Raw genomic sequence first — 22,454 nt, 5'->3', positions numbered from 1 at the left:
GGCCAGCACCTGGCCATTGCTCAGTGAGACCCTCTGCAGAGGGAAGAAGCAGGTCAAAGCCGCAGTCCCTCAGAAGAAAGAGGATGAGAAAAACAGCCACATCTGAGACAAAACTCAGGAGGGAGGTGCTGCCTGGGGCTTGGTCACAGACTGTGAAAAAGCGGGGTGGGGGGGGTGGAGGGAAGCTGAAGACAAAGTACAGGTGCACAATTGCTAATCTGGGAGAACAGAGTTCCGATACTAGAGAATGGGTAGCTGGCTGATGCCATTTTCACCGCTCCTGCGCATGAGCATACGCACCTATAAGCGCCACCACAATCCACCCCAGTAAACTAAGCAGCGCCATCTAGTGAAGAACAGAGCCATTACACTAAGCCCCGCCCAACTGGGCCAACCTCGCTCTTCAGGAACACAAGTCTCTCCACCTGCTTAGTTTACGAACTATAAAGTGCTTCATAGTTTGACTTCTAGATGAAAATGAAGTAATTGCAGTGGCATTTCAGTCTGTTACCGGTCCATCTATTCAATTTTCTTTCTTTTTCTTTTTTCTCTTTTTCCTTTCTTTTTCTTGAATACAGAAAGAGAAAAAAATCATTTTTATTTTCAATTTTTATTAAAAATATTCTTTCATTTTTTTCTACTATATTTTTTACTTTTGTGTAAATTTTTTCAAATTCTATTTTACTTCCATCATTTCACTTTAGTCTACTTCAGTGTATTCATTTTTTCAAATTTTCAAACAATTTCCTTTTCCCCCCCTTTTTTCTCTAACCTATCAAGCCACTTTCAACATCCAGACCAAAACACACCTAGGAGCTAGCATCATTTATTTGATTTTGTGTGTGTGTGTTTAATTTTTTAATTTTAATTTTTTCTAACTCATTAATTCCTTTTCTCCCTTCAAAGTGACAAAATGAAGGAATTCACCCCAAAAGAAAGAGCAGGAAGAAACGACAGCCAAGGACTTAACCAACACAGATACAAACAAGATGTCTGAACCAGAATTTAGAATCATGATAATAAGAATACTAGCTAGAGTCGAAAACAGATTAGAATCCCTTTCTGCGGAGAGAAAAGAAGTAAAAGCTAGTCAGGATGAAATAAAAAATGCTATAACTGAGCTGCAATCTTGAATGGAGGCCACTGAGGCAAGAATGGATGAGACAGAACAGAGAAGTAGCAATACAGAGGACAAAATTATAGAGAATAATGAAGCAGAAAAAAAGAGGGAGATTAAAGCATGATTTAAGAATTAGAGAAATCAGTGACTCATTAAAAAGAAACAACATCAGAATCATAAGGGTCTCAGAAGAGGAGGAGAGAGAAATAGGGGTTGAAGGGTTATATGGATAAATCATAGCGGAAAACTTTCCTAACCCAGGGAAAGACACAGTCATCAAAATCCAGGAAGCACAGAGGACTCCCATTAGATTCAACAAAAGCCGACCATCAATCAACAAGGCATATCATAGTCAAATTCACAAAATACTCAAGCAAGGAAAGAATCATGAAAGCAGCAAGGGGAAAAAAGTCCTTAACCTACAACGGAAGACAGATCAGGTTTGCAGCAGACCTATCCACAGAAACTTGGCAGGCCAGAAAAGAGTGGCAGGATATATTCAATGTGCTGAATCAGAAAAATATGCAGCCAAGAATTATTTACCCAGCAAGGCTGTCATTCAAAATAGAGGAGAGTGAAAAAGTTTCCCAGACAAACAAAAGTTAAAGGAGTTTGTGACCACTAAACCAGCCATGCAGGAAATTTTAAGGGGGACTCTCTGAGGGGAGAAAAGATGAAAAAAAAAACAACAAATAAATAAAGACCAAAAGCAACAAAGACTAGAAAGGACCAGAGAACACCACCAGAAACTCCAACTCGACAAGCAACATAATGACAATAAATTCATATCTTCCAGTACTCACTCTAAACATCAATGGACTAAATGCTCCAATCAAAAGACATAGGGTAACAGAATGGATAAGAAAATAAGATCCATCTATATGCTGTTTACAAGAGACCCACTTTAGACCTAAAGACACCTTAAGATTGAAAGTAAGGGGATGGAGAACCATCTATCATGCTAATGGTCACCAAAAGAAAGCCAGAGTAGCCATACTTATATCAGACAATCTAGACTTTAAAATAAAGACTGTACCAAGAGATGCAGAAGGGCATTATATCATAATCAAGGGGTCTATCCACCAAGAAGACCTAACAATTGTAAACATTTATGTTCCAAATGTGGGATAGCCTAAATATATAAATCAATTAATCACAAACATAAAGAAACTCATTGATAGTAACACCATAATAGTAGGGGACTTCAACACTCCACTCACAGTAATGGACAGATCATCTAATCAAAAAATCAACAAGGAAACAATGGCTTTGAATGACACACTGGACCAGATGGACTTAACAGATATATTCAGAACATTTCATCCTAAAGCAGCAGAATATACATTCTTCTCCAGTGCCCATGGAATGTTCTCCAGAATAGACCACATACTAGGAAACAAAACAGCCTTCAACAAGTACAAAAAGATCGAGATATTTTCAGACCACAGCGCTATGAAACTCGAAATTAACCACAAGAAAAAATTTGGAAAGATAACAAATACTTGGAGACTAAAGAACATCCTATTAAAGAATGAATGGGCTAACCAAGAAGTTAAAGAGGAAATTAACAAGTTCATGGAAGCCAATGAAAATGATTATACCACAACCCAAAACCTCTGGGACGCAGGAAAGGCAGTCATAAGAGGAAAGTATATAGCAATCCAGGCATTCCTAAAGAAGGAAGAAAGATCTCAGGTACACAACCTAACCTTACACCTTAAAGAAGTGGAAAAAGAACAGCAAATAAAACCCTAAACCAGCAGAAGACAGGAAATAATAAAGATTAGAGCAGAAATTAATACTATCAAAACCAAAAATCAAACAAATGGTAGAACAAATCAATGAAACCAGAAACTGGGTCTTTGAAAGAATTAACAAAATTGATAAACCACTAGCCAGTTTGATCAAAAAGAAAAAGGAAAGGACCCAAATAAAATCAAGAATGAAAGAAGAGAGATCACAACCAACACAGCAGAAATAAAAACAATAACAAGAGAATATTATGAACAATTATACGCCAATAAAATGGGCAATCTGGAAGAAATGGACAAATTCCTAGAAACATATACGCTACCAAAACTGAAACAGAAAGAAATAGAAAATTTGAACAGACCCATAACCAGTAAAGAAATCGAATTAGTAATCAACAATCTCCCAAAAAGCAAGAGTTCAGTGTCAGATGGCTTTCCAGGGGAATTCTACCAAACATTTAAGGAAGAGTTAACACCTATTCTCTTGAAACTGTTCCAAAAAATAGAAATGGAAGGAAAACTTCCAAATCTTTCTATGAAGCCAGCATTACTTTGATTCCAAAACCAGACAGAGACCCCACTAAAAAGGAGAACTATAGACCAATTTCCCTGATGAACATGGATGCAAAAATCCTCAAGAAGATATTAGCCAACCGGATCCAACAATACATTAAAAAAATTACTCACAATGACCGACCAAGTGGGATTTATACCTGGGATGCAGGGCTGGTTCACTATCTGCAAAACAATCAACATAATTCATCACATCAATAAAAGAAAGGACAAGAACCACATGATCCTCTCAACTGATGCAGAGAAAGCATTTGACAAAATACAGCATCCTTTCTTGATATAAACCCTCAAGAAAGTAGGGAAAGAAGGATGATACTTCGAGATAGTAAAAGCCATATATGAAAAACCCAATGCTAATATCCTCCTCAATGGGGAAAAACTGAGAGCTTTCCCCCTAAGGTCAGGAAGAAGACAGGGATGTCCACTCTCGCCACTGTTATTCAACACAGTACTGGAAGTCTTAGCCTCTGCAATCAAACAACACAAAGAAATAAAAGGCATCCAAATCGACCAGGAGGAAGTCAAACTTTCACTCTTCACAGATGACATGATACTCTACGTGGAAAACCCAAAAGATTCCACCAAAAAACTTCTAGAATTGATTCATGAATTCAGCAAAGTTGCAGGATATAAAATCAATGCACAGAAATCGGTTGCATTCCTACACACCAATAATGAAGCAACAGAAAGAGTAATCAAGGAATCAATCCCATTTACAATTGAACCAAAACCCATAAAATACCTAGGAATAAATCTAAGCAAAGAGGTGAAAAATCTACACACTGAAAACTATAGGAAGCTTATGAAAGAAACCGAAGAAGACACAAAAAAATGAAAAAAGATTCCCTGCTTCTGGATAGGAAGAACAAATATTGTTAAAATGTCGATACTACCCAAAGCAATCTACATATTCAATGCAATCCCTATCAAAATGACACCAGCATTCTTCACAGAGCTAGAACAAACAATTCTAAAATTTGTATGGAACCAGAAATGACCCCGAATAGCCAAAGCAATCTTGAAAAAGAAAACCAAAACAGGAGGCATCACCATCCCGGACTTCAAGCTATACTACAAAGCTGTAATCATCAAGACAGTATGGTACTGGCACAAGAACAGACACTCAGATCAATGGAACAGAATACAGAACCCAGAAATGGACCCAGAAATGCATGGCCAACTAATCTTTGACAAAGCGGGAGAGAATATCCAATGCAATAAAGACAGTCTCTTCAGCAAGCAGTGCTGGGAAAACGGGACAACGACATGCAAAAAAAATAAACCTGGGCCACTTTCTTACACCATACACAAAAATAAACTCAAAATGGATGAGAGACCTAAATGTAAGACAGGAAGCCTTCAAAATCTTCGAGGAGAAAGCAGGCAAAAACCTCTTTGATCTTGGCTGCAGCAACTTCTTACTCAACACATCTCCGGAGGCAAGAGAAACAAAAGCAAAAATGAACTACTGGGACCTCATCAAAATAAAAAGCTTCTGGACGGTGAAGGAAACAATCAGCAAAACTTTTGGCAACCGATGCAATGGGAGAAGATATTTGCAAACAACATAGCAGATAAAGGGTTAGTATCCAAAATCTATAACTTATCAAACTCAACACCCAAAAAACAAATAATCCAGTGAAGAAATGGGCAAAAGACATGAATAGACACTTCTCCAAAGCAGACATCCAGATGGCCAACTGACACATGAAAAAATGCTCAACATCACTCATCATCAGGGAAATACAAATGAAAACCACAATGAGATACCACCTCACGTGTGTCAGAATGGCTAACATTAACAACTCAGGCAACAACAGATGTTGGCAAGGATGCAGAGAAAGAGGATGTCTTTTGCATTGTTGGTGGGAAGGCAACTTGGTGCAGCCACTCTGATATCCCTGTGGCCATAATCTTGGGACCAAAAGGGCATATAAAAAGTCACCTTAACTAAGGCTTAATCTCTTGGAATCTCAATTTCTCTTCCTGCAAAGTGGGGATGATAATAGTGTCTACCTCATAGAATTGGGGATTCGAAGTGATGATCTCAGGAAGTCCTGTACCATGCTGGCAAAGCTGACTCAGAAAATGGGGCTGCCATTTTGAGGAAAACAGTATAGAGGTTCCTCAAAAAATTAAAAATAGAACTACCCTATTACCCAGCAATTGCACTACTAGATATTTATCCAAGGGATACAGGTATGCTTTTCCAAAGGGACACATGCACCCCAATGTTTATATCAGCACTGTCAACAATAGCCAAAATATGTAAAGAGCCCAAATGTCCATAGGCAATCAAAAAGAATGAAATCTTGCCATTTGCAACTACATGGATGGAACTAGAAGTTATTATGTTAATTGAAATTAGTCAGAGAAAGACAAATATCATATGACTTCACTCATGAGGACTTTAATACACAGAACAGATGAACACAAGTGAAGGGAAGCAAATATAATATAAAAACAGGGAGGGGGACAAAACATAAGAGACTCTTAAATGTGGAGAACAAACAGAGGGTTACTGGAGGGGGTGTGGGATGGGGATGGGCTAAATGGGTAAGGAGCATTAAGGAATCTGCTCCTAAAGTCATTGTTGCACTATATGCTAACTAATTGGGACGTAAATTTAAAAAATAAAATTAAATAAATAAATAAATAAATGAATGAATAAATGGCTAAAGTGATAAATTTTCTGTTATGCGTATTCTACCACAATTTTTTAATGGTTAAAAAGAAAAAAAAGGCAAACAAATCAGACACACTTGAAGGCTTCATCTAGTCTACCAGCCTGTGGTCTCTGAGCAGTTTTTTAAGCTTCTATCTGGAGGTTCAGGGGCATTAAGGTGGGGGGGTGTGGCCAGTCTGGGAATGTGTAACACTGGCAGGGCCTTGGGAGTGTGGAGGCCACTGCTCCAGGCACATCCACAAAAGGGGAGGGGAGCTATAGCATGTGGCCCGGGGCTATAGTTGCCAACATCAGGGAGGGTCATCCAGACCAGCCGCGGTCTCTCTCCTGTTGCCAGACCAAGACCAGTGGCCTCTGTGGCTTGGGTCCTCCTGAGCACTGAGGACCTGGGCCCGCGTGCTCCCCACAAGGAGCACGGTGGGCTCCTGGTAAATACAGCTATCGCCATCTGACACTTATCAGTGCATAAGCCTCAAAAGACTCCCACCGCCCCCACAAGCCCAGGTTCCAACAGTGATAATGGCAGCCCCATTTCCTGAGTCAGCTTTGCCAGCATGGTACAGGACTTCCTGAGATCATCACTTCGAATCCCCAATTCTATGAGGTAGACACTATTATCATCCCCACTTTACAGGAAGAGAAATTGAGATTCCAAGAGATTAAGCCTTAGTTAAGGTGGCTTTTTATATGCCCTTTTGGTCCCAAGATTATGGCCACAGGGATATCAGAGTCACCAAGGATAATTTGGAGGTTGCCAAGGACTTGGTTTAAAGTGTTTTCAAGTCTGACCGCGAACTCTGACATGGTTCAGAGTGGGGTGGGGTGAGGTGAAAGCCTTAGTTAAGCAGCTTGCTCAAGGTCACCTGACCACTAAGTGGTGGACCTAGGATTAAACTTGGGTCTGAGTGACCACCCCCACTACAGGGCCCTCAAACTCAACTACTAGGCTACCCTGTCTTTCAGGAACAGCCACACCCAGAAGGCAAGTCTGGAAAAGGTTGGGAATAAGGCACCATGGCAGTGAGGCAGAGTGTCCCCCACTGATAGGCTTTTCTTCTTAGAGGAGGAGGAAGGTCAATCTGTGTCAAACCACAGTGAGGCAGACAGAAGACCAGAGCACACAGAAGTAATACCTCACGAGGCAATAGCACTTTACAGTTTATCACCCATTTTTCTGTCCAGTCTCACAATTGATCTGTCCAATAACCATGAAGCAACATTGATTAGTCCCAGTTTAGAGAATGGTAAACGAAGGCTCGGAGAGGAAGTCACTTCCTACCGCCGCACAGCTAGCGAGTGGCACAGCCAGGACTAGAACCCTGTTTGTGTGGTTCCAAATCCAAAACTCTTCCCAGTAAAGATGGCGGTGCTGGTAGCAACAACCACAATACTGGATCATCTCATCAGGTGCTTTTATGTCCACCTGACAGATGAGGAAACTGAGGTGCAGAGTGGTAATTAACCAGCCCAAGGTCCCACAGCTGAAACTGTGTAGTGTCCAAAGTCAGGATTTGAACCTGGCTCCCGGCCCATGTGGTTGAACATAGCTCCACAGAGTAGGACCTTCCGAAGAGTAGCTCAGGGACCTGGAATTTCAGGTGCACCCCCTGAAGTTTTCAGAAAAGAGCTGGCAGTCAGAAGTTCAAGGATAAAGCCTGAGCAAAGACGGAGAACCATTCTGAATTCTCTCAATCATCCAGAGGGGCTGGGGATGGGAGAGGACAGGGGCTGGGGATATCTGCAGACCTGGGGGCACAAAGACCACAAAAAGGCCAAGATCCTTCACCTTCAACTTCCCCTCTAAAAAGTAAGCCAACTTTGCTAATGAAAGGGAAAAAATGTTTTTTTTTAATTCATTTAAAGTCACAAAAAGCCACACATGGTTATGATTTCATTTACATGAAATGTTCAGGAAAGGCAAGTCCACACAAACAGAAAGCAGATCTGCGGTTGCCAGGGGTTGTGGGGGGAGGGGGAAAGGAGGGTGACTAGGCTTTTTTAGGGTAATGAAAATGTTCTGACATTGGATGATGGTGATGGTGGTATCACCATCTCAATATACTTAATATATTTAAATTGTGCACCTTAAAGGGGTGAATTGTATGGTATGTGAGTTATATTTCAGTAAACCTCTTTAAAAAAAAAAAAACTTATTTCAAAAATTAACTGCCTGGACAGTCTATCTTGGAGAAGGTCAAGGAAGGAAGAGCTGCGGATAAGCTCTTGCCACGGGCCAGGCGTGCCCTGTGGGGTGGGCCCTGGACGAGCCCCCAGTCCCACAGGGCTACCCAAGCTTTGGTTCTGCCCCTATATCTTGCTCCTCCTGCCACAGTCCCTTTGCACAGACTATTCCCTTAGCTTAGAACCCCCTTCCTCTGCTTTGTGCCACACCTTGGCTCCAGCACCACTTTCTCAAGGAGGCTGTCCCTGACCTCCCCGCCAGGCCCTGATGTCCCTCACAAAGGCCTCTGGTACAAGCCCTCATGCCCTGTGTGTGTGCCCACCTGCAGAGCCCTTGTCGCTCTTCTAACTTCACATGGGTACATGTAACAAATGTCTGTCCTCCCTTAGACCATAGCCTCCACAGGCCAGAGCACACCTGCCCACCTGGACATCCCCAGTGGTTAGCCTGGTGCCCAGGGCACACCGCGCACTCAGCAAACAGCTGAGGGAGAGAGGCAGGCAGGCACCGAAGGAAGCAACAGTGACACAAAGCTAGTGTATCACCCTGCCTAGAAGAGCCCCTGAGAGTGAGGCAGACAGGCCCAGAGGCAGCAAACAATGGGGTCAGTGTATGAAGGAGACACAGGGCACTAGGGATGCCCCAAGGAGGCCCACCTAACCCAGCAAGGAACAAGTGGTCAGAACAGATAGTTCCGGAGAAGAGGATACATCCGTAAGCTGCGGGAAAAATCCTACATTAAAAAATGCATAGGGGCGCCTGGGTGGCTCAGTGGGTTAGGCATCTGACTCTTGATTTCAACTCAGGTCATGATCTCACGGTTCATGAGATCGAGCCCTGCATCAGGCTCCACGCTGACAGCATAGAGCCTACTCAGGATTCTCTCTCACTCTCTCTCTGCCCCTCCCCTGCTCCCTCTTTCTCCCTCCCTCTTTAAAAAATAAAAATTAAAAATGCATAAAAAGAATCTGCTGCTCCCTGGAACTGAGAACAAGTCACAGTATTCTGTGATGTCTCCCCAAGCAAAAGGTCCACATGGTGGGTAACCACAGAGCAAGAACTTGGCTCCAGCTGAAGGCGGGCCCGTCAACAGAGAGTCCTGGGCCCACAGCTCAGGGCACAGATCCAAGGCAGAGATGATGTAGAGAGAGGGTGGGGGGACCTTGGGGAAGTGGGAAAGTTCAGACAGACACAAAAGACAGACACTGGCCACGGGTGTGGGGAGCTGAACCTCTGGAAAGGGGCCTCGGGGTCCACGTGCAAGTGGGGAAGGAGGGCCCACGGTCAGTCCCACAGGGCATGCAGCCGAGGTCCCGAATGTCCTGACCAGCCGAGGAAGGAGACAGCACTCGCCAGCATAAACTTGAGGCCCTCCCTGGCTTCCAGAGTCTGAATGCTTCTCCTCCCACAGGCACTCACACCAGCCTCTCCTTTCCTACCAGTTTTCCCTGGGGTGACCACTGCAGTGACTTTTGTCCACTTGGACTGCCCAGTCCAAGGCACCGAATAAGATGGGGTGGACTCGGCACCGGCCTGAGGGCTGGGAGCGACCCCGTACCTCCCTGCTTCCCTCACATCTACACACACAGCCTGTCACTCCTGGAGAGGCACGTCCTGGCCCCCCGGAACCACGAGGAATGGGGCACAAGGATGAGCAGGATGGGAGACCCAGGCCTCTGACTCTTGCCACCTTGCCCCCCTCATGCATTCCTGAGCCGAGAGAGGAGACCCTATCTGTCCATCACGTCGGCCGCCCGGTGGGTTGGTTCCGAGCGGCCCACGCAGTGTCCTCTGATCTGCTCCACGGGGGGGAGTGGCCTCTGCCCATCCCATCCTCCCCAGGTACCTGATTCTGCAGCTGGGTGGATGTGGCTTGCTGGTCACTGTCTCGGAGGGCCAGCCTCTCCTGTAGGGCTGCCAGCTCCTCCTGTAGCCGGGCTTTCTCCTCCTGCAGCTGGGACATGGCCTCCACCATCCTATGCACCATGGGGGCTGCACCTGGCGGCCCCGCCAGGCTCGAGCACCTCCCGCTGCCAAAGAGCCGCCCACCTATGAGCAAAGTAGTGGCCGATCAGAAAGGACAGCAGAGGACCCACCCTGGATGAGGAGAGGGGGCCCGTCACGGCAGGGCAGACCGTCAGGGATGGGGAGGGGATGCAAGCCAGCGGGGCGAGGGCTGGGGGCGGCAGCGGCGTGGGTTGGCCGGGGCAGGCCCTGGAGGAAGCCGCTTCAGCGGGCAGCTTCTGGGAGACAGAATTGCCTGGATAAGGACTGAGGCAAGAGACTTTCGCCCTAGACTCCCTTCAAAGTATGTGTCCGAGGTCTGATGGGCGATACCCTCCCTGTGGCCAGGCCGCAAGGAATCGCAGCTGAGAAAGACATGCCTTCTGGCAACAGCTGATTAAGAGTCCGGGTTCTCTCCCCAGAAAACACTATTCTTGGGGGAAAACGTGATTTCTTTAAACCCCAAACCCCCTCTAGAGTACAGAAGAGAGGCAGAGGCTCCCCAGCCTGTGCCCTGACCTCTGCAGGGAGTGGTCACCTGCACACAGAGAAGGGGCAAGGGGAGGGTGTGCGTGTGCAAGGGGCAGCCAGACCAGGACGCACAGAGACAGACACAGCATGTGAGCAGCAACACAGCCAGGCCCGCTCTGGGGCCGACACCTGCGCTGAGCACAGGGACTGCACAGGCACGACAAAGTGATAAATACCAGCGGGAGAGGGTGGTACCTCAGCCTGAATCCTCCTCCTCCCACGGCCTTCCACTGTCCTGTCACCAGGAGCAGGAGAGAAACAGACAGACTGACGGAAGGACAAAGACAGAATCAAGGGCCACGATGTGCCAATAGGGCTTGGGATGCCTGTCATAGCTTGCCTGGAGGATACCAAGAACGCTCGTGGTCTCTGCAGGTGGGGAGCAGGGGGTGTGCAGGAGTGGGGTAGAGGAGAGGCTCTGAAGGCAGGAGATCTGCCTCTCCCCTTGGGCAGCCTGAACTGGGACCCAACCAAAGCCCCAGGAGGCAGAAAGAAGGGTCCAAGGTGTGACAAGTGGCACCTGCTGTCTCCAAGCCTCCAGTCTGAGGGCAGCCAGGCTTCGGGGCTCCCCCACGCTACATCCCAGGAGCCAGAGCCCTATGGGGCAGGACTGGAGGGCCCCCAGACTCTGCACCTGAAGTCACACACCCTGCTGGCAGCTTCAACCCACCGGGAGGCAGCAAGTGCGCTCACTGAGACTTCAGAGAAGCCACAATAGAGTTTCCGGGCTGGGTGGGATGTCACAGCCCTGCTCCCAGGAGGGTAGACCCTGAGGGATCTCGGGCCCCACTCTCAAGAGGGCAAGTAAAGCACACACGGGCTGGCTTTTCCCTTCCTCACAATCCCTCAGAATAGCTTCGACTCGAGACCCTCTGGAGAGCTGGAGCAGGCTCAGTTACCGGTTGGCTAGTGGCCCTGGCAGTGTGGCCTGCATGTGACACAGCATGCATATCATACACAGTTGGCCAAGCTTCTGCTATCTGTTCTAGAGAGAGTAAGGTCAGGTGGATGCTTCCAGGCCTGCACACGAGGCTGCCATGAGCAGCATGTGACCAGCGTGGCCCTCAGCCCTTTGCAGACTGCCATGGTGTGGTGGGGAACACACCAGGGCTCTAGGTCCTGAGAGCTCGCTCTGCCACCTGGGAGATGGGGGTGTGGGGAGGGGGGGCTTGGGGGTCTTCCTTTGTGAAGTGGGGACAATGGTCCCAGTGAGGCAACCTTGGGAAAGGAGCCTGGGATCCATGAAGGATGCATAGAAGTGAGTGAGCGTCATCCCACAGACCATAGGGCTGGAACAAGACACAGAATAGTCCTTCTCGTCCAGGACACTCGGAAGGTTCTGAGACGCCCTTGGAGCCCACACGGGGGTTCATCCTGACCCCAGCAGAGGGGCACAGCCAGGGGAGCTGAAACAGGGCCTAGAGAGCACTTGCTAGGGGAGAAAAGACCTTGAAGAAGCTAAGGGAAGGCCAGAGGAGGGAGGGAGAGGTGAGGTCAAAGAGGCACTTGGGGGCCAGGGAGTGAATGGGACTTGGCCCTGAGAAGGCCACATGCCTCTCAGCGGGTCGGATGTCAGTGCAAGTTTTAAAGAGAGCATGCCTCAGAGACCCTGCCTGCTCACTGTGCCTTAGGCTCAGGAAGACGGAAGTCTGGCCCCAGCCCCACTGACAAGGCTCAGTCCACCCCCTTGACAGAAACTGGTCTCTCTCTTCTCCACAAACTGGGAGAGCCGATCTGACTGGCTGGACAGCTCACCCCTTCCCAAGTCCTGTCTGCCCACACCTCAGCCAGACCCCAACACCTGTCCCTGAATGCCAGACAGGCGACTGCAGCTCTGGGACAACCCCAGAGAAGGGAGTGGCTCCTTCCACCACACAGCAAATTCAGAAACACAGATCGACCCCTGGTGACGGGAGGAAGAGAACAGGGGAAAGACCAGCTGCTTTTTCTCCACACAGTCTTGGCCTTCCTTTTGGGCTCCTGAGGATGCTTTTTCCCCAGTTACTGAGCTCAGGTTTCCCTGAGCTGGAGAAGCCCCACAAAGGGGGTCCATAGAATCTTCCAGAACCAGTCATCCTGGTCAGAGAAGAATGGAGCCACCGGCTCCTCGACCCTGGCCTTGAGGGAGCAGAGCAAAGCCCTGTCCTAGAGCCTCTGGGTCCCTGACGCATCCACAGATAAAGGGGATGGGGTCAGGCTTCTCTCCACAGGCCGTGGCGTCTTTGAGGCTGCCACCCTTGGCCTGCTTTTGACAAGCACTGGGGAAAAGACAAAAAGCAGGGAAACTCAACCCCAGCCCACACGGGCCAAAGCCTCTTATCACTGGTGGGGCCCTACGGGCAGTGGGAGGAGGGTATCCCTGGAGTGGGATGGGCAGGCCGGGGTCTCTGAGTTCCATGTCAAGGTGGCCAGGCATTGGCTGGGCCACCTCCAGGTGAGGAGGACAGGGTGTGAGGACAGTCCAAATGCCACAGCAGCCTCCCTGCCAGTGCCAGCTTTAGCGAGGGCTATTCCAGGTTGGCGGGCAGACCTCCTTTACCTGTTTTCTCTACATTCATGGCGCCACCAGCTTCCTGGGCCTCCCGGTCCCGCCTGGGGCCCGGCGCCTGCCTCTTCAGGAGCTTCTCTTCTTTCGTCCCCTGACTCTTGTTCTCGCACCCCTTGTCCAGCAGGGCTTGCTGCCAAGACACAACCAGAATCCTCACGTGAAGGGGACTACAGGCGGGAGGGGACCCCCTTGAGCCTGCGGATGGTGTGCTCCTGGAGCTGGGAGCATCCCGGGCACAGGGACCCAGCCCTTGCTGTGTGAGTGGGTGAGGACAATGAGGCCTGGGGTCTGGAAGGAAATGTGCCCAGATGCCACGACAGGACAGTGGCAGTGCATTCTCTTGGCCCCCATTCGGCAGCCAGCTATCTGCACTGGCAAAGAAGGGTCTGGGGCACTTAGAAGTTCTCAGGTGAAGCTCACTGGGCTGTCCCTGCAGGCTCTGTGGGGCGGGAGTCACCAGTGCAGCAGCCTACTCGCTGCGGGCCCACAGCCCCACCATTCACAGGGCTGTCCAGCCCCACCAGGCACACGGCAATCTCAGGGCAACACCCGCCGCGACGTCAGCTGCCCCCAGCTCGAGACTGCCAAGAGGGGGGCACACAAATCCGCACAAGCAGGGGAAGCCCATGCCCCCCATCTCCTGGTCAAGGAGAAACCGAGGCCAAGAAGGAGGAACAGACAGGTGGACAGGCAGGGAGAGAGAGAAGGGAGGGGCAGAAAGAGTCATCTGGAGACGATCACCTGCAGCTCACACAGAAAGACATCCAAAGCAAGCCGCAGAACCGCATGCAAAGTGCAATCCCATTTGAGGATAAGAGAAATAAAACAGGCCTTGAAAAAAATCTGGGGAACTGTATAAACTATGGTTGTCTCTGGCAGGTCAGGTGATGCAGCAACTAGGAGGAGAAACGTGCATCATTTAAACTTTTGGGGGAGTAAAAAGAAACTAAGAGAATGTGGGGGAAAAGGGCAAAGAGTCCTTACATTTCACTTTGAACCTATTTTTAGCCTTATAAGCATCTACAGTGTTCTGTTTTGTTTTTTTAATGTCAATAGAAATTATCTGGGAAGGGGCATTACAGACACATTTTTTTTTTATTTTTTGAGTTTTATTTATTTTTTTTTTTTAAATTTTTTTTTTCAATGTTTATTTATTTTTGGGAGAGAGACAGAGCATGAACGGGGGAGGGGCAGAGAGAGAGGGAGACACAGAATCGGAAACAGGCTCCAGGCTCTGAGCCATCAGCCCGGAGCCCGATGCGGGGCTCGAACTCACGGACCGTGAGATCGTGACCTGGCTGAAGTTGGACGCTTAACCAACTGCGCCACCCAGGCGCCCCTGAGTTTTATTTATTTAAGTCATCTACACCCAACAGGGAGCTCGAACTCACAACTCCAAGATCAAGAATTGCACGCTCATGCGACCGAGAGCCAGCCGGGTGCTCCTACAGACACGTTTTTGGTGTCTTTGTGCCCACTGTATTGGAAACAAAAGACAAACGTTCTGTCTAAAAGAACGTTCTGAGTCCAGAGTCGGCAAGAGCTGGGTGTGAAACATGGCTGCGCCTCAGGTGAGCTGTGTGGCTCTGGGCAAGTTACTTACCTTCTCTGAAGCTTCATTTTCCCCATTCCTACAAGAGAAACAGTACTAGCCCCCTGATGCCACTGGTGTGAAGGGGAACTGCAGGAACTGTGCAAAGTCCTCAAAGCCTCTGGCACACAGAAAGGGCTCAATATCAGGTAGCCACTAGCATTGTACTTTTTCTGCACTCTTCCTTTTTTTTTTTTTTTTTAACTTTTGTAACCCCGAATCCAATAAACAGAATGGAAAAGCGGAAAAGAGCAACATCAGCAGCCTCGTTCACCGTCTCTGACTCCCTCTCTCTCGACCTCACCTTCTACTTGAGAAGGGAGGGTGGCGAGCACAGTCTCTCATATGTAGGAAAATTCCCCCCCCCCGACTTTATTTTGTCCCCACCCTTTGACCAACTGCCACACCATCACGAGCAGGATTGTCAGCGGTGGCGGCAATGGCAGCAGCTGGAAGTTTCCAATTGCCGACCAGAGCAAAGGTCACGCTATTTCTGGCCTGGTGGCCAAGCCACAGGAAGGGCAGCCGGGACGCCAGGGGGGTTGGGGATTTCTGCAGCACCTTCAGAGGGAGCATCTCAGGTTTTAACTACTTGAGAGGCTGGGGCAGGGGGGAGGTTCACTAAGCCTACCTGCTCACCCCACAGTGCCCGGGTCCCTCCTTCAGCCCCACATCCCTGTCCTCGAAGCAAACTATAAACACAATGGAGCCTCATGGGGGCCCAGAAGGACACCAACATGGAAACTGGTTGCTTACAGGAGCTCCTCACAGATTCTCAGCAGATCTGCTGACCCCAGGACTCAGCAGCAACCACAACCCAACACCCCATAATCAAAATTCAAGAACAGAGCCACCGCCCAACTCAAGGCAGCCGGTTTCTGACCACCTCCCGATTTAACTACCAATGGCTCAACTCAGAGGAAAAACAAATGGCTTCTCCAGTTTCTTTAACTGTTCCCACACCAGACCTGCTTTTCTTGCAGACCTTAACATAAAAGAAGGACTGTTTGGTTCGGTTTGCAGATGAACCACACAAGAAGGGCCAAGAAAAGCCTTGAAGCCCAAGACTGCTCCTGAAGCCACATCAAGCTTTGGGCCACATTCAGATCAGGACTTGGGGCCACATGCCGCCCAGGCCCAGGACTTTCATCTGCATGAGGGAGGATATGCCCTCAAAGGGCACCTGGGTTTCCCCTCCCTCCTGCCCCCCATGTGCCCATGTCCCTTCAAAGTGAGCCCTCTTGTGTGCAATCTTTCTTGGGCAGGGAGCTTTGTAACCCGCCCAAGTGACTCTGGTCATTCATCCTCCATCACTGTGTCAATGGTCCTTGTCCAGTTTGCATTCATACACTTGTGATCACTTGATTATTTTGTGGCACGCCTGCCAGGCTATCAGGTCTAATTCTCCGCTGGGTTATGGGCCAGCACCTAGCGCAGAGCCTGGCACAGAAGAGGCACTTCATAAATATCTGTATTCCTTTAAAAAGTGCAGTGCCTGTGCCATCCTTAAATTATTCAAAGCCACAGTTGTGAGAATGCATCGATATTTAAGTAGCTCATTGCAACCAGAAATAATACAGAGCACCAGTTAGATAACCTATGGTAAACCCTGAAGTAGAATATTATGAAGCAGTTCAAAAGAATGGGGTAGTTCTCTGTATACTGACATGCATGAAGAAATCACCAGATTTCCTGTCGAGGGAAAGAGCTAGTCACAAAATAATTTGTAAAAATAAATAATAAAATTGTATAAATATAATTAAGTGATTATATAGGAAAGATACATAAACACCAAACTCTTAATAGTGGATTTCTCAAAAGATGCAGGACTGGAAAAAACATTCAGCTTCGAGATGTTATATCCCTGTGTGAATTCTTTTATACCATACGTTATCGAGCACGTCATGCTTAGCTATTCAGATCCCCGCTTGCTGTGGGACCAGTAGCAAGTTACATAACCTCTCTGGGCCTCCATTACTTCATCCATACACCTCCAATAAAACAGTAGCTGTGTCTTGAGATTGTTACGAGGACCATGAGTACTAATGTGAGCTATATAATACATGGCACCGGTGCCTGGTTCAAAACCAGTGTTCCATAAATAGCAGCTATTATTACTATCATTATGTATGATCTCTACAACCAAATATACAAATATATATAAAATTTGTCTTTCGAAAGTCAGTTGGTGATAACTGCGAGAGAAAAGAATCCAAGTTTTGGCAAAGTCCTCTGTCTGGCTTTGGATCCTCACGTTAAATAGGAAATACAAGTATTGCCCCACGGACAAACATGCTGAGTAGGAATTAACGGCTACCCCAAAACCTGCCTGTTTTCCTAAGAGCTTCTCAGCGAAGGCCCCGCAGTTCTCACTTTAACGCCTCAGCCAGGGCGTGGCTGAAAGCTTTCTGTCATCTGCTCTGCGATTTTCCCTGAGATAACCCAGTAAAGCAAACTGCTCCATCCGGGCTCTGCGTGCTGTGAGAAGCTTACCAAGGCAGGTCCCCGGCTCTCTCTCAGTGCTCGCTTCCCCAGAGAGTCTGCTGGGGACCCCGCTGCTGGGAGCTCAGAGGGCGAAGACACATCAGCCTGGCTTGGGCCCTCACCTTCCCGAAGGCCCCAGTGCTTACCTGCACGGTCAGGTAGAGCCTGTGGGGGCTCCCAGGGCCGGCCCAGTCCACACTGAGGGCCCGGCACTGAGCTAGGGCCGGGCGAGCTGCGCTTCGGGCACTGGAGTCCTCGTCACCGCTGACTGGGGTATCTTTTCCACGCCCTGTTCCGGGACAGAGAGTATGGGTAAGATGCTAGGCCCCCGGCTGAAGACCGCTGGCCAGGGCCCTGGCTGAGTTCTGCTTCCCCACACTCCGGGCCGGCCCAGGCGCGGCCAGCAGGGACTCACACGCCCTCACACGCCTAACCTACTCAGAGGGAAGGCCTGGCACCAGGCAGGGGCTGTGCTCCTTTCTTCCCAAAAGCCACCCCAAGCTTCTCCTCAGGAAGGCACCCAAGGCCTCCGGGGCAGGAGGGGTGCTCCCCGCCCTCCACAGTGGATTCTGGGGCTGGCGCTCGTTCATGAACACCCTCTACAGAGAGCAGCAAAGGGAAGCCGACACCAACCTGGCTGTGCCAACCTTCACAGGAGGTGCACCTCAGGGCTGTGGTTTTATTACCAAGGCTGCCTCTAGGTGGCAATTTCTCCCCTGCCTTCATAAAGACCAACCCCACACCGGGTGGCCTGGTCCCTGCAGCCTCCAAAAGCATCTTCGGGACCAGCTAAAGCACATCCCCTTGAGCCTCTGACACACTGCCTCCCTCACTGGATGGGGGAAAGAGCTGAGTGGGGTATGGGTATCCCATGCACCCCACCTCAACCCCCCACCACAGCTCGTGAGGTGGGATGGGATGGGAAAGGGGGTGCACCTCACAGGGGCAAGCTGCAGAGCCACCGCGCTGGGGGGTAATGATATCCTGGGCCAAGCGCTTCCGAGACCTTAATGCCCTTCCTGATCCTCAGTTTCTTTGTCAAGAATATGGGGATAAGGAACCAAGCTCATAGTCCCGTGGCGAGGGTTAAACGGAATGACACATGTAAAACGCTCACTCTGTGCCAGGTACACAGAAAGTGGCCACAAATGCAGGCCGTCAGGACCACAACTGAGAAGGGTTAATAACATGACCAGGGTCACGCTGACCCAGTATTCCAGTCCCATGTGCTGACCCACCACCCTCTGTTTGACTATCCCTCTGAAGGTAGTGATAAGAGTGGGGGTGGAGACAGAGGGGCTGGGGTGGGCAGGGGAGGGGGGGAACCAAGCTGGCTGGAACCCTACTCAGTAGCAGGCACTCTGCTTAGCATTTCACACACAGGATTTCATTTGACCTTTGTCTTAAATTTTCAAAGTGGCTAAGTCTGTATCTTCATAATACTCATTTATATGCATGCATGCGCACATACACAAGATTGGAAGGAACTATATAAAATGTTCACTAACGATCTTGTAGGTAATTTTTATTTTCTTTTTTATACTTTTTCTGGGGTTTTCTGTGTTCTTGATTTTTCAAGGGTTTTTTTTTTAGTGTTCTAAGGAACCTGTTTTCGTCTTTTGCTTCTTGTTTTCTTTTTGCTCTTTTCTTTTTTCTTTTTTTTTTTTAACCAGAAAAGCAATACTCATTCATATTATATTTGTAATCCTTAGGAAAACCTTGTGGAGTACATCTTCATCCCCTTCCAGACAATTGAGGCTATCTGACCCAAGAGCCCAAGCTTTTTCCAGAGACCCCCCCCCCGGGGCCATCCCCAGCCTCACCGTCCCCTACAGAGAAACTCTGTAGAGTATCACTCTGGCTGCCATCAGTGGCACAAAGTGGTGGGAGAGAAGGAACTGAACAGGAGTTTGCTGTGTGCCCTCTCTGGGCCTCAGTTTCTCCTTCTGTACATCAGAGGGTTTGGATCTGATGGCCCAGAGGGAATTTGCTAGTTCAGACAGGCTGGTAATCTAACCCTCTTCCTCTGGGGGTCAGAACAACAGACAGCAAGCCTCTGAAGACATCTTGACTGAAGACCCCTCTGTCCCTCCACACTTCCAGGATGACTTGCCCCAGCTCAGCTCAGGAGACAGTCATGGGGCAGTGCGCCAGACCCGATGATCCAGTCCGCATTGGAAATCAGAGGTGCCTCACTTATTGGCGTGTGAGGCACCAGGGGACATGACCCAGAAAGAAGGCCACTCCCCCAAGGGGCAGCAGGGGTCCAGACTCAAACTCCTTCACTGCCCACTTGCTGTAGGGGGCCCCCACAGGATCCGCCCCAGATGGCACCTGAAACCCAGCGCATGGCACCCAAACTCCGCGGGGCCACGCTCCGGCGCGGCTTCGGTCCGCTCCTCACGTCCCCCGCGGGCGGGCCGGCCGCGATCAGGTGTCAGTGCCGCGCTGGGCACCGGGCTGCCACTTCACCTACCTTGTTTACCAGCTGTGGGCAGAAACCGGAGCGAGACCGCAAGCGCTCGGCCAAGGACCAAGGACGGGCCGCCCGCGCAGCGCCCCGACCCGGCTGGCCGGAGATCGCGTGGTTTGGGCGGCGTTGTCCCCCGACTCCAGCGACCGCGTTGAAGTTTAACTCGGCGTCCAGGACCTCTCTTTACAGGCGGGCGCGGGGCAGGAGCGCCGGCGAGATTGACGCCCCGACTCCGACTCCGCGCCGGCCCGCGGGCTGCCGGGCACCCTGTAATTACCTGACAGCTCTGACTGAGCCTAGGAACTTGCGAGAAAGCCCGGCCTCATCGCTGCTATCTGGAGGAAGGAAGGGAAATAAAGAGGCATTTTAAAAATGCGGACTCACCAGTTCTCAACCTCCCCGGGCCGGTGTGTGGGAAAGGGCGGGCGGCAGGGCTGGCGGGGGCGGGGCGAGCCATCCCGGGCTCGGGCTCCCGGGCCCGGCCCACTCTCCACAGGCCGCGCAGCGAGGGCGTGGCTCCCAGGTTCCACGGCCGGCGAGACGGGACCATGGCCCGGGGCTCAGCGGCCTCGTCGTCGGGGCGCCGGGCAGCCTGAGGACAGAACAGGGGAGGCGAGACTAAGCGGGCTGGCCGGCACCCCGGGGGGGCGGGGTGCAGATCGGAGCCCGCCATCCGCAACAGGGTCACCTGTTACCCAGAAGGGCAGCCCCGACTGCAATTCCACCCCCGACCCCTCCCGCCATCCTACCCCAAAGATCCCCGGGGCTTGTGGGATAAAACAGACAGAACACTGCACCATTTCGGGGTGTTTTTTTTTTTTCCAAGTAGGAGGCTCAGAGGTGGGTGAGGAGCCCGTCAGGTGTGTCTGCGGCACACTGTGGAGACCTCACATCTCAGCCCCTCCACAGGAAGCCTGGCAGCCTCCGCCAGGTCACAGCCCCACAGGGAGGAAGCAAAAGTCAACAGCATCTCCATAAACGTAATCAGACCAGGCCTGACTGTGGCCAGTGACAAGCTAAGCTTGTATATATCAAATTGTTTTACAGGCCACTCATTCATGTATTCAACTAGCCTTCACTCTGTGGCTACAACTTGGCAGGCAGTAAGAGGCAAAGATTCATTCCTTCTTCATTTAATAATTATTTATCTGGTGTCTGCTGTGTGTCAGACACCTACCAGGGGTCCTCTTTGATCTGGAGAGATGGGGCCTCAAAGCTCCCTGTCAGGAGGGTGGTAAGCACTTCAACAAACCTTCACAATCAGAACAGGAATGCAGGGAAGCACCAGGTGGTATGGGAGAATGGGGGGCATGGAGTGGGGAGCACTGGTCTGGATAGAAAGCCCCAGAAGTCCCTCATGAACTGAGCAATAGACAGGACAGACTTTTAAGCATTCACTACACGAGTCTTTATGGAGCACCTATCGTGTGGCAAAGCAGCTGTGAGGGCATTTAAAGTACCAAGCTACAGTCCCAGACTCAGACAGTGATGCCGTTAACAGAAGAAGTCAAGTCAGCTCAGGGAGGTGATGTGGAATTTGCTTTTGGTTTTAAAATGGGAGTTTCAGGCACCCGGGGACTTACTAATGGTGCCACTTGGGCCGCAGACTGCTTTCTACCAGACAGTAAAGATTATCTGGTTGATCGGTGTCCACTCCCCTGACCCTGGATGGCTCCCCAGGGTGGGGCCTACAGAACGATCATCTGTGCAGCCCCATACCACCCAGCCTGGAGCTGCAGCAACACCCACACTAAGCTCCGGGCAGTGGCTTGATGGGTGAATGCCCTGAAATAAACGCAGACAGAAGCTCGGGCTGCATCTTGGAAAAAAACAAGGAGACTCGGAGGTGAGAGGCTACTGGGTGCCCCAATGCCACAGGTGAAGATACAATCACTAAAGGTGGTACTAGAGGTAACCAGAGCTCACTCTGGGTGGTAAGGAAAGTTGGAGAAGGAAGGTCAGAGGTGACAACAGCACCAGGCAGGTGCAGAGTCCTCAGACGTGACTGGATGCTGAGTGGGAAGGAGAGGATGGTCAGTTCCCAGTGAGTGACGCCACAGAGAGCTCAAACTGGAAGAAAGCGGCTGGGGCTCTTGAAGGGAGCCATATCAGTGGAGCAGGGCAGAGGGCAGACCTGGGAAGGCCCAAGAGGTGGGCGGGGCTAAAGGAAGCCGCCACTTCCTTCTCTTTGGGGAAGTTTGGCTAGGATGAGGAGGACAGGCTGAATTCAGAGAATGTGGTATTTAGAATAGGAGAGATCTGAGCATGCTGGGTCAACAGAGCCAGGAACAACCGGAGCACGGAGAGACAAAGAAGAGTTCAGGGCTGGGTGGCAGAAGATCTGGTGACCGAAGGTCACAGAGCTGAGCTCTGGAAGAATGCCAAGCTCCTGGACTGAGGAAGACAACTTGGAGGAAGCTCCTGGGTACAGTGTTACTGGACTATGGTCCATAGGACAGGGCAGACACTAATTCAAATATGTGCACCGGATCCCACTGAGGAAAATGGACG

The 22,454-nt window shown here is 49.9% G+C and overlaps 1 protein-coding gene across 5 annotated transcripts in view; it reads right to left on the bottom strand.

Annotated features, from left to right (window-relative positions):
- The window catches only part of KIFC3 (kinesin family member C3), a 39,598-nt gene extending 19,072 nt beyond the window's left edge, over positions 1 to 20,526 (bottom strand). For 2 of the 5 annotated variants that reach the window (XM_030298435.2, XM_030298434.2), the window contains exons 1-4: positions 20,328 to 20,526; positions 17,617 to 17,759; positions 13,387 to 13,525; positions 10,159 to 10,361 (exon numbers count right to left, since the gene is read on the bottom strand). In XM_030298435.2, the coding sequence (XP_030154295.1) occupies positions 10,159 to 10,361; positions 13,387 to 13,525; positions 17,617 to 17,759; positions 20,328 to 20,493 (651 nt within the window). In that variant the 5' untranslated portion in view covers positions 20,494 to 20,526. Of the gene's footprint in view, positions 1 to 10,158; positions 10,362 to 13,386; positions 13,526 to 17,616; positions 17,760 to 19,946; positions 20,221 to 20,327 lie in introns of those variants that run through there. The other 3 variants (XM_030298438.1, XM_030298436.2, XM_032591359.1) reach the window with 3 other exon arrangements.
- Between the last annotated feature and the right edge of the window lie 1,928 nt (positions 20,527 to 22,454).

This window comes from Lynx canadensis, chromosome E2, assembly GCF_007474595.2.
Source record: "Lynx canadensis isolate LIC74 chromosome E2, mLynCan4.pri.v2, whole genome shotgun sequence".
In the NCBI taxonomy this organism is placed as follows: domain Eukaryota; kingdom Metazoa; phylum Chordata; class Mammalia; order Carnivora; family Felidae; genus Lynx; species Lynx canadensis.
The sequence above is the reverse complement of the archived record's forward strand: the minus strand, read 5'-3'. Positions and strand labels throughout refer to the sequence as shown.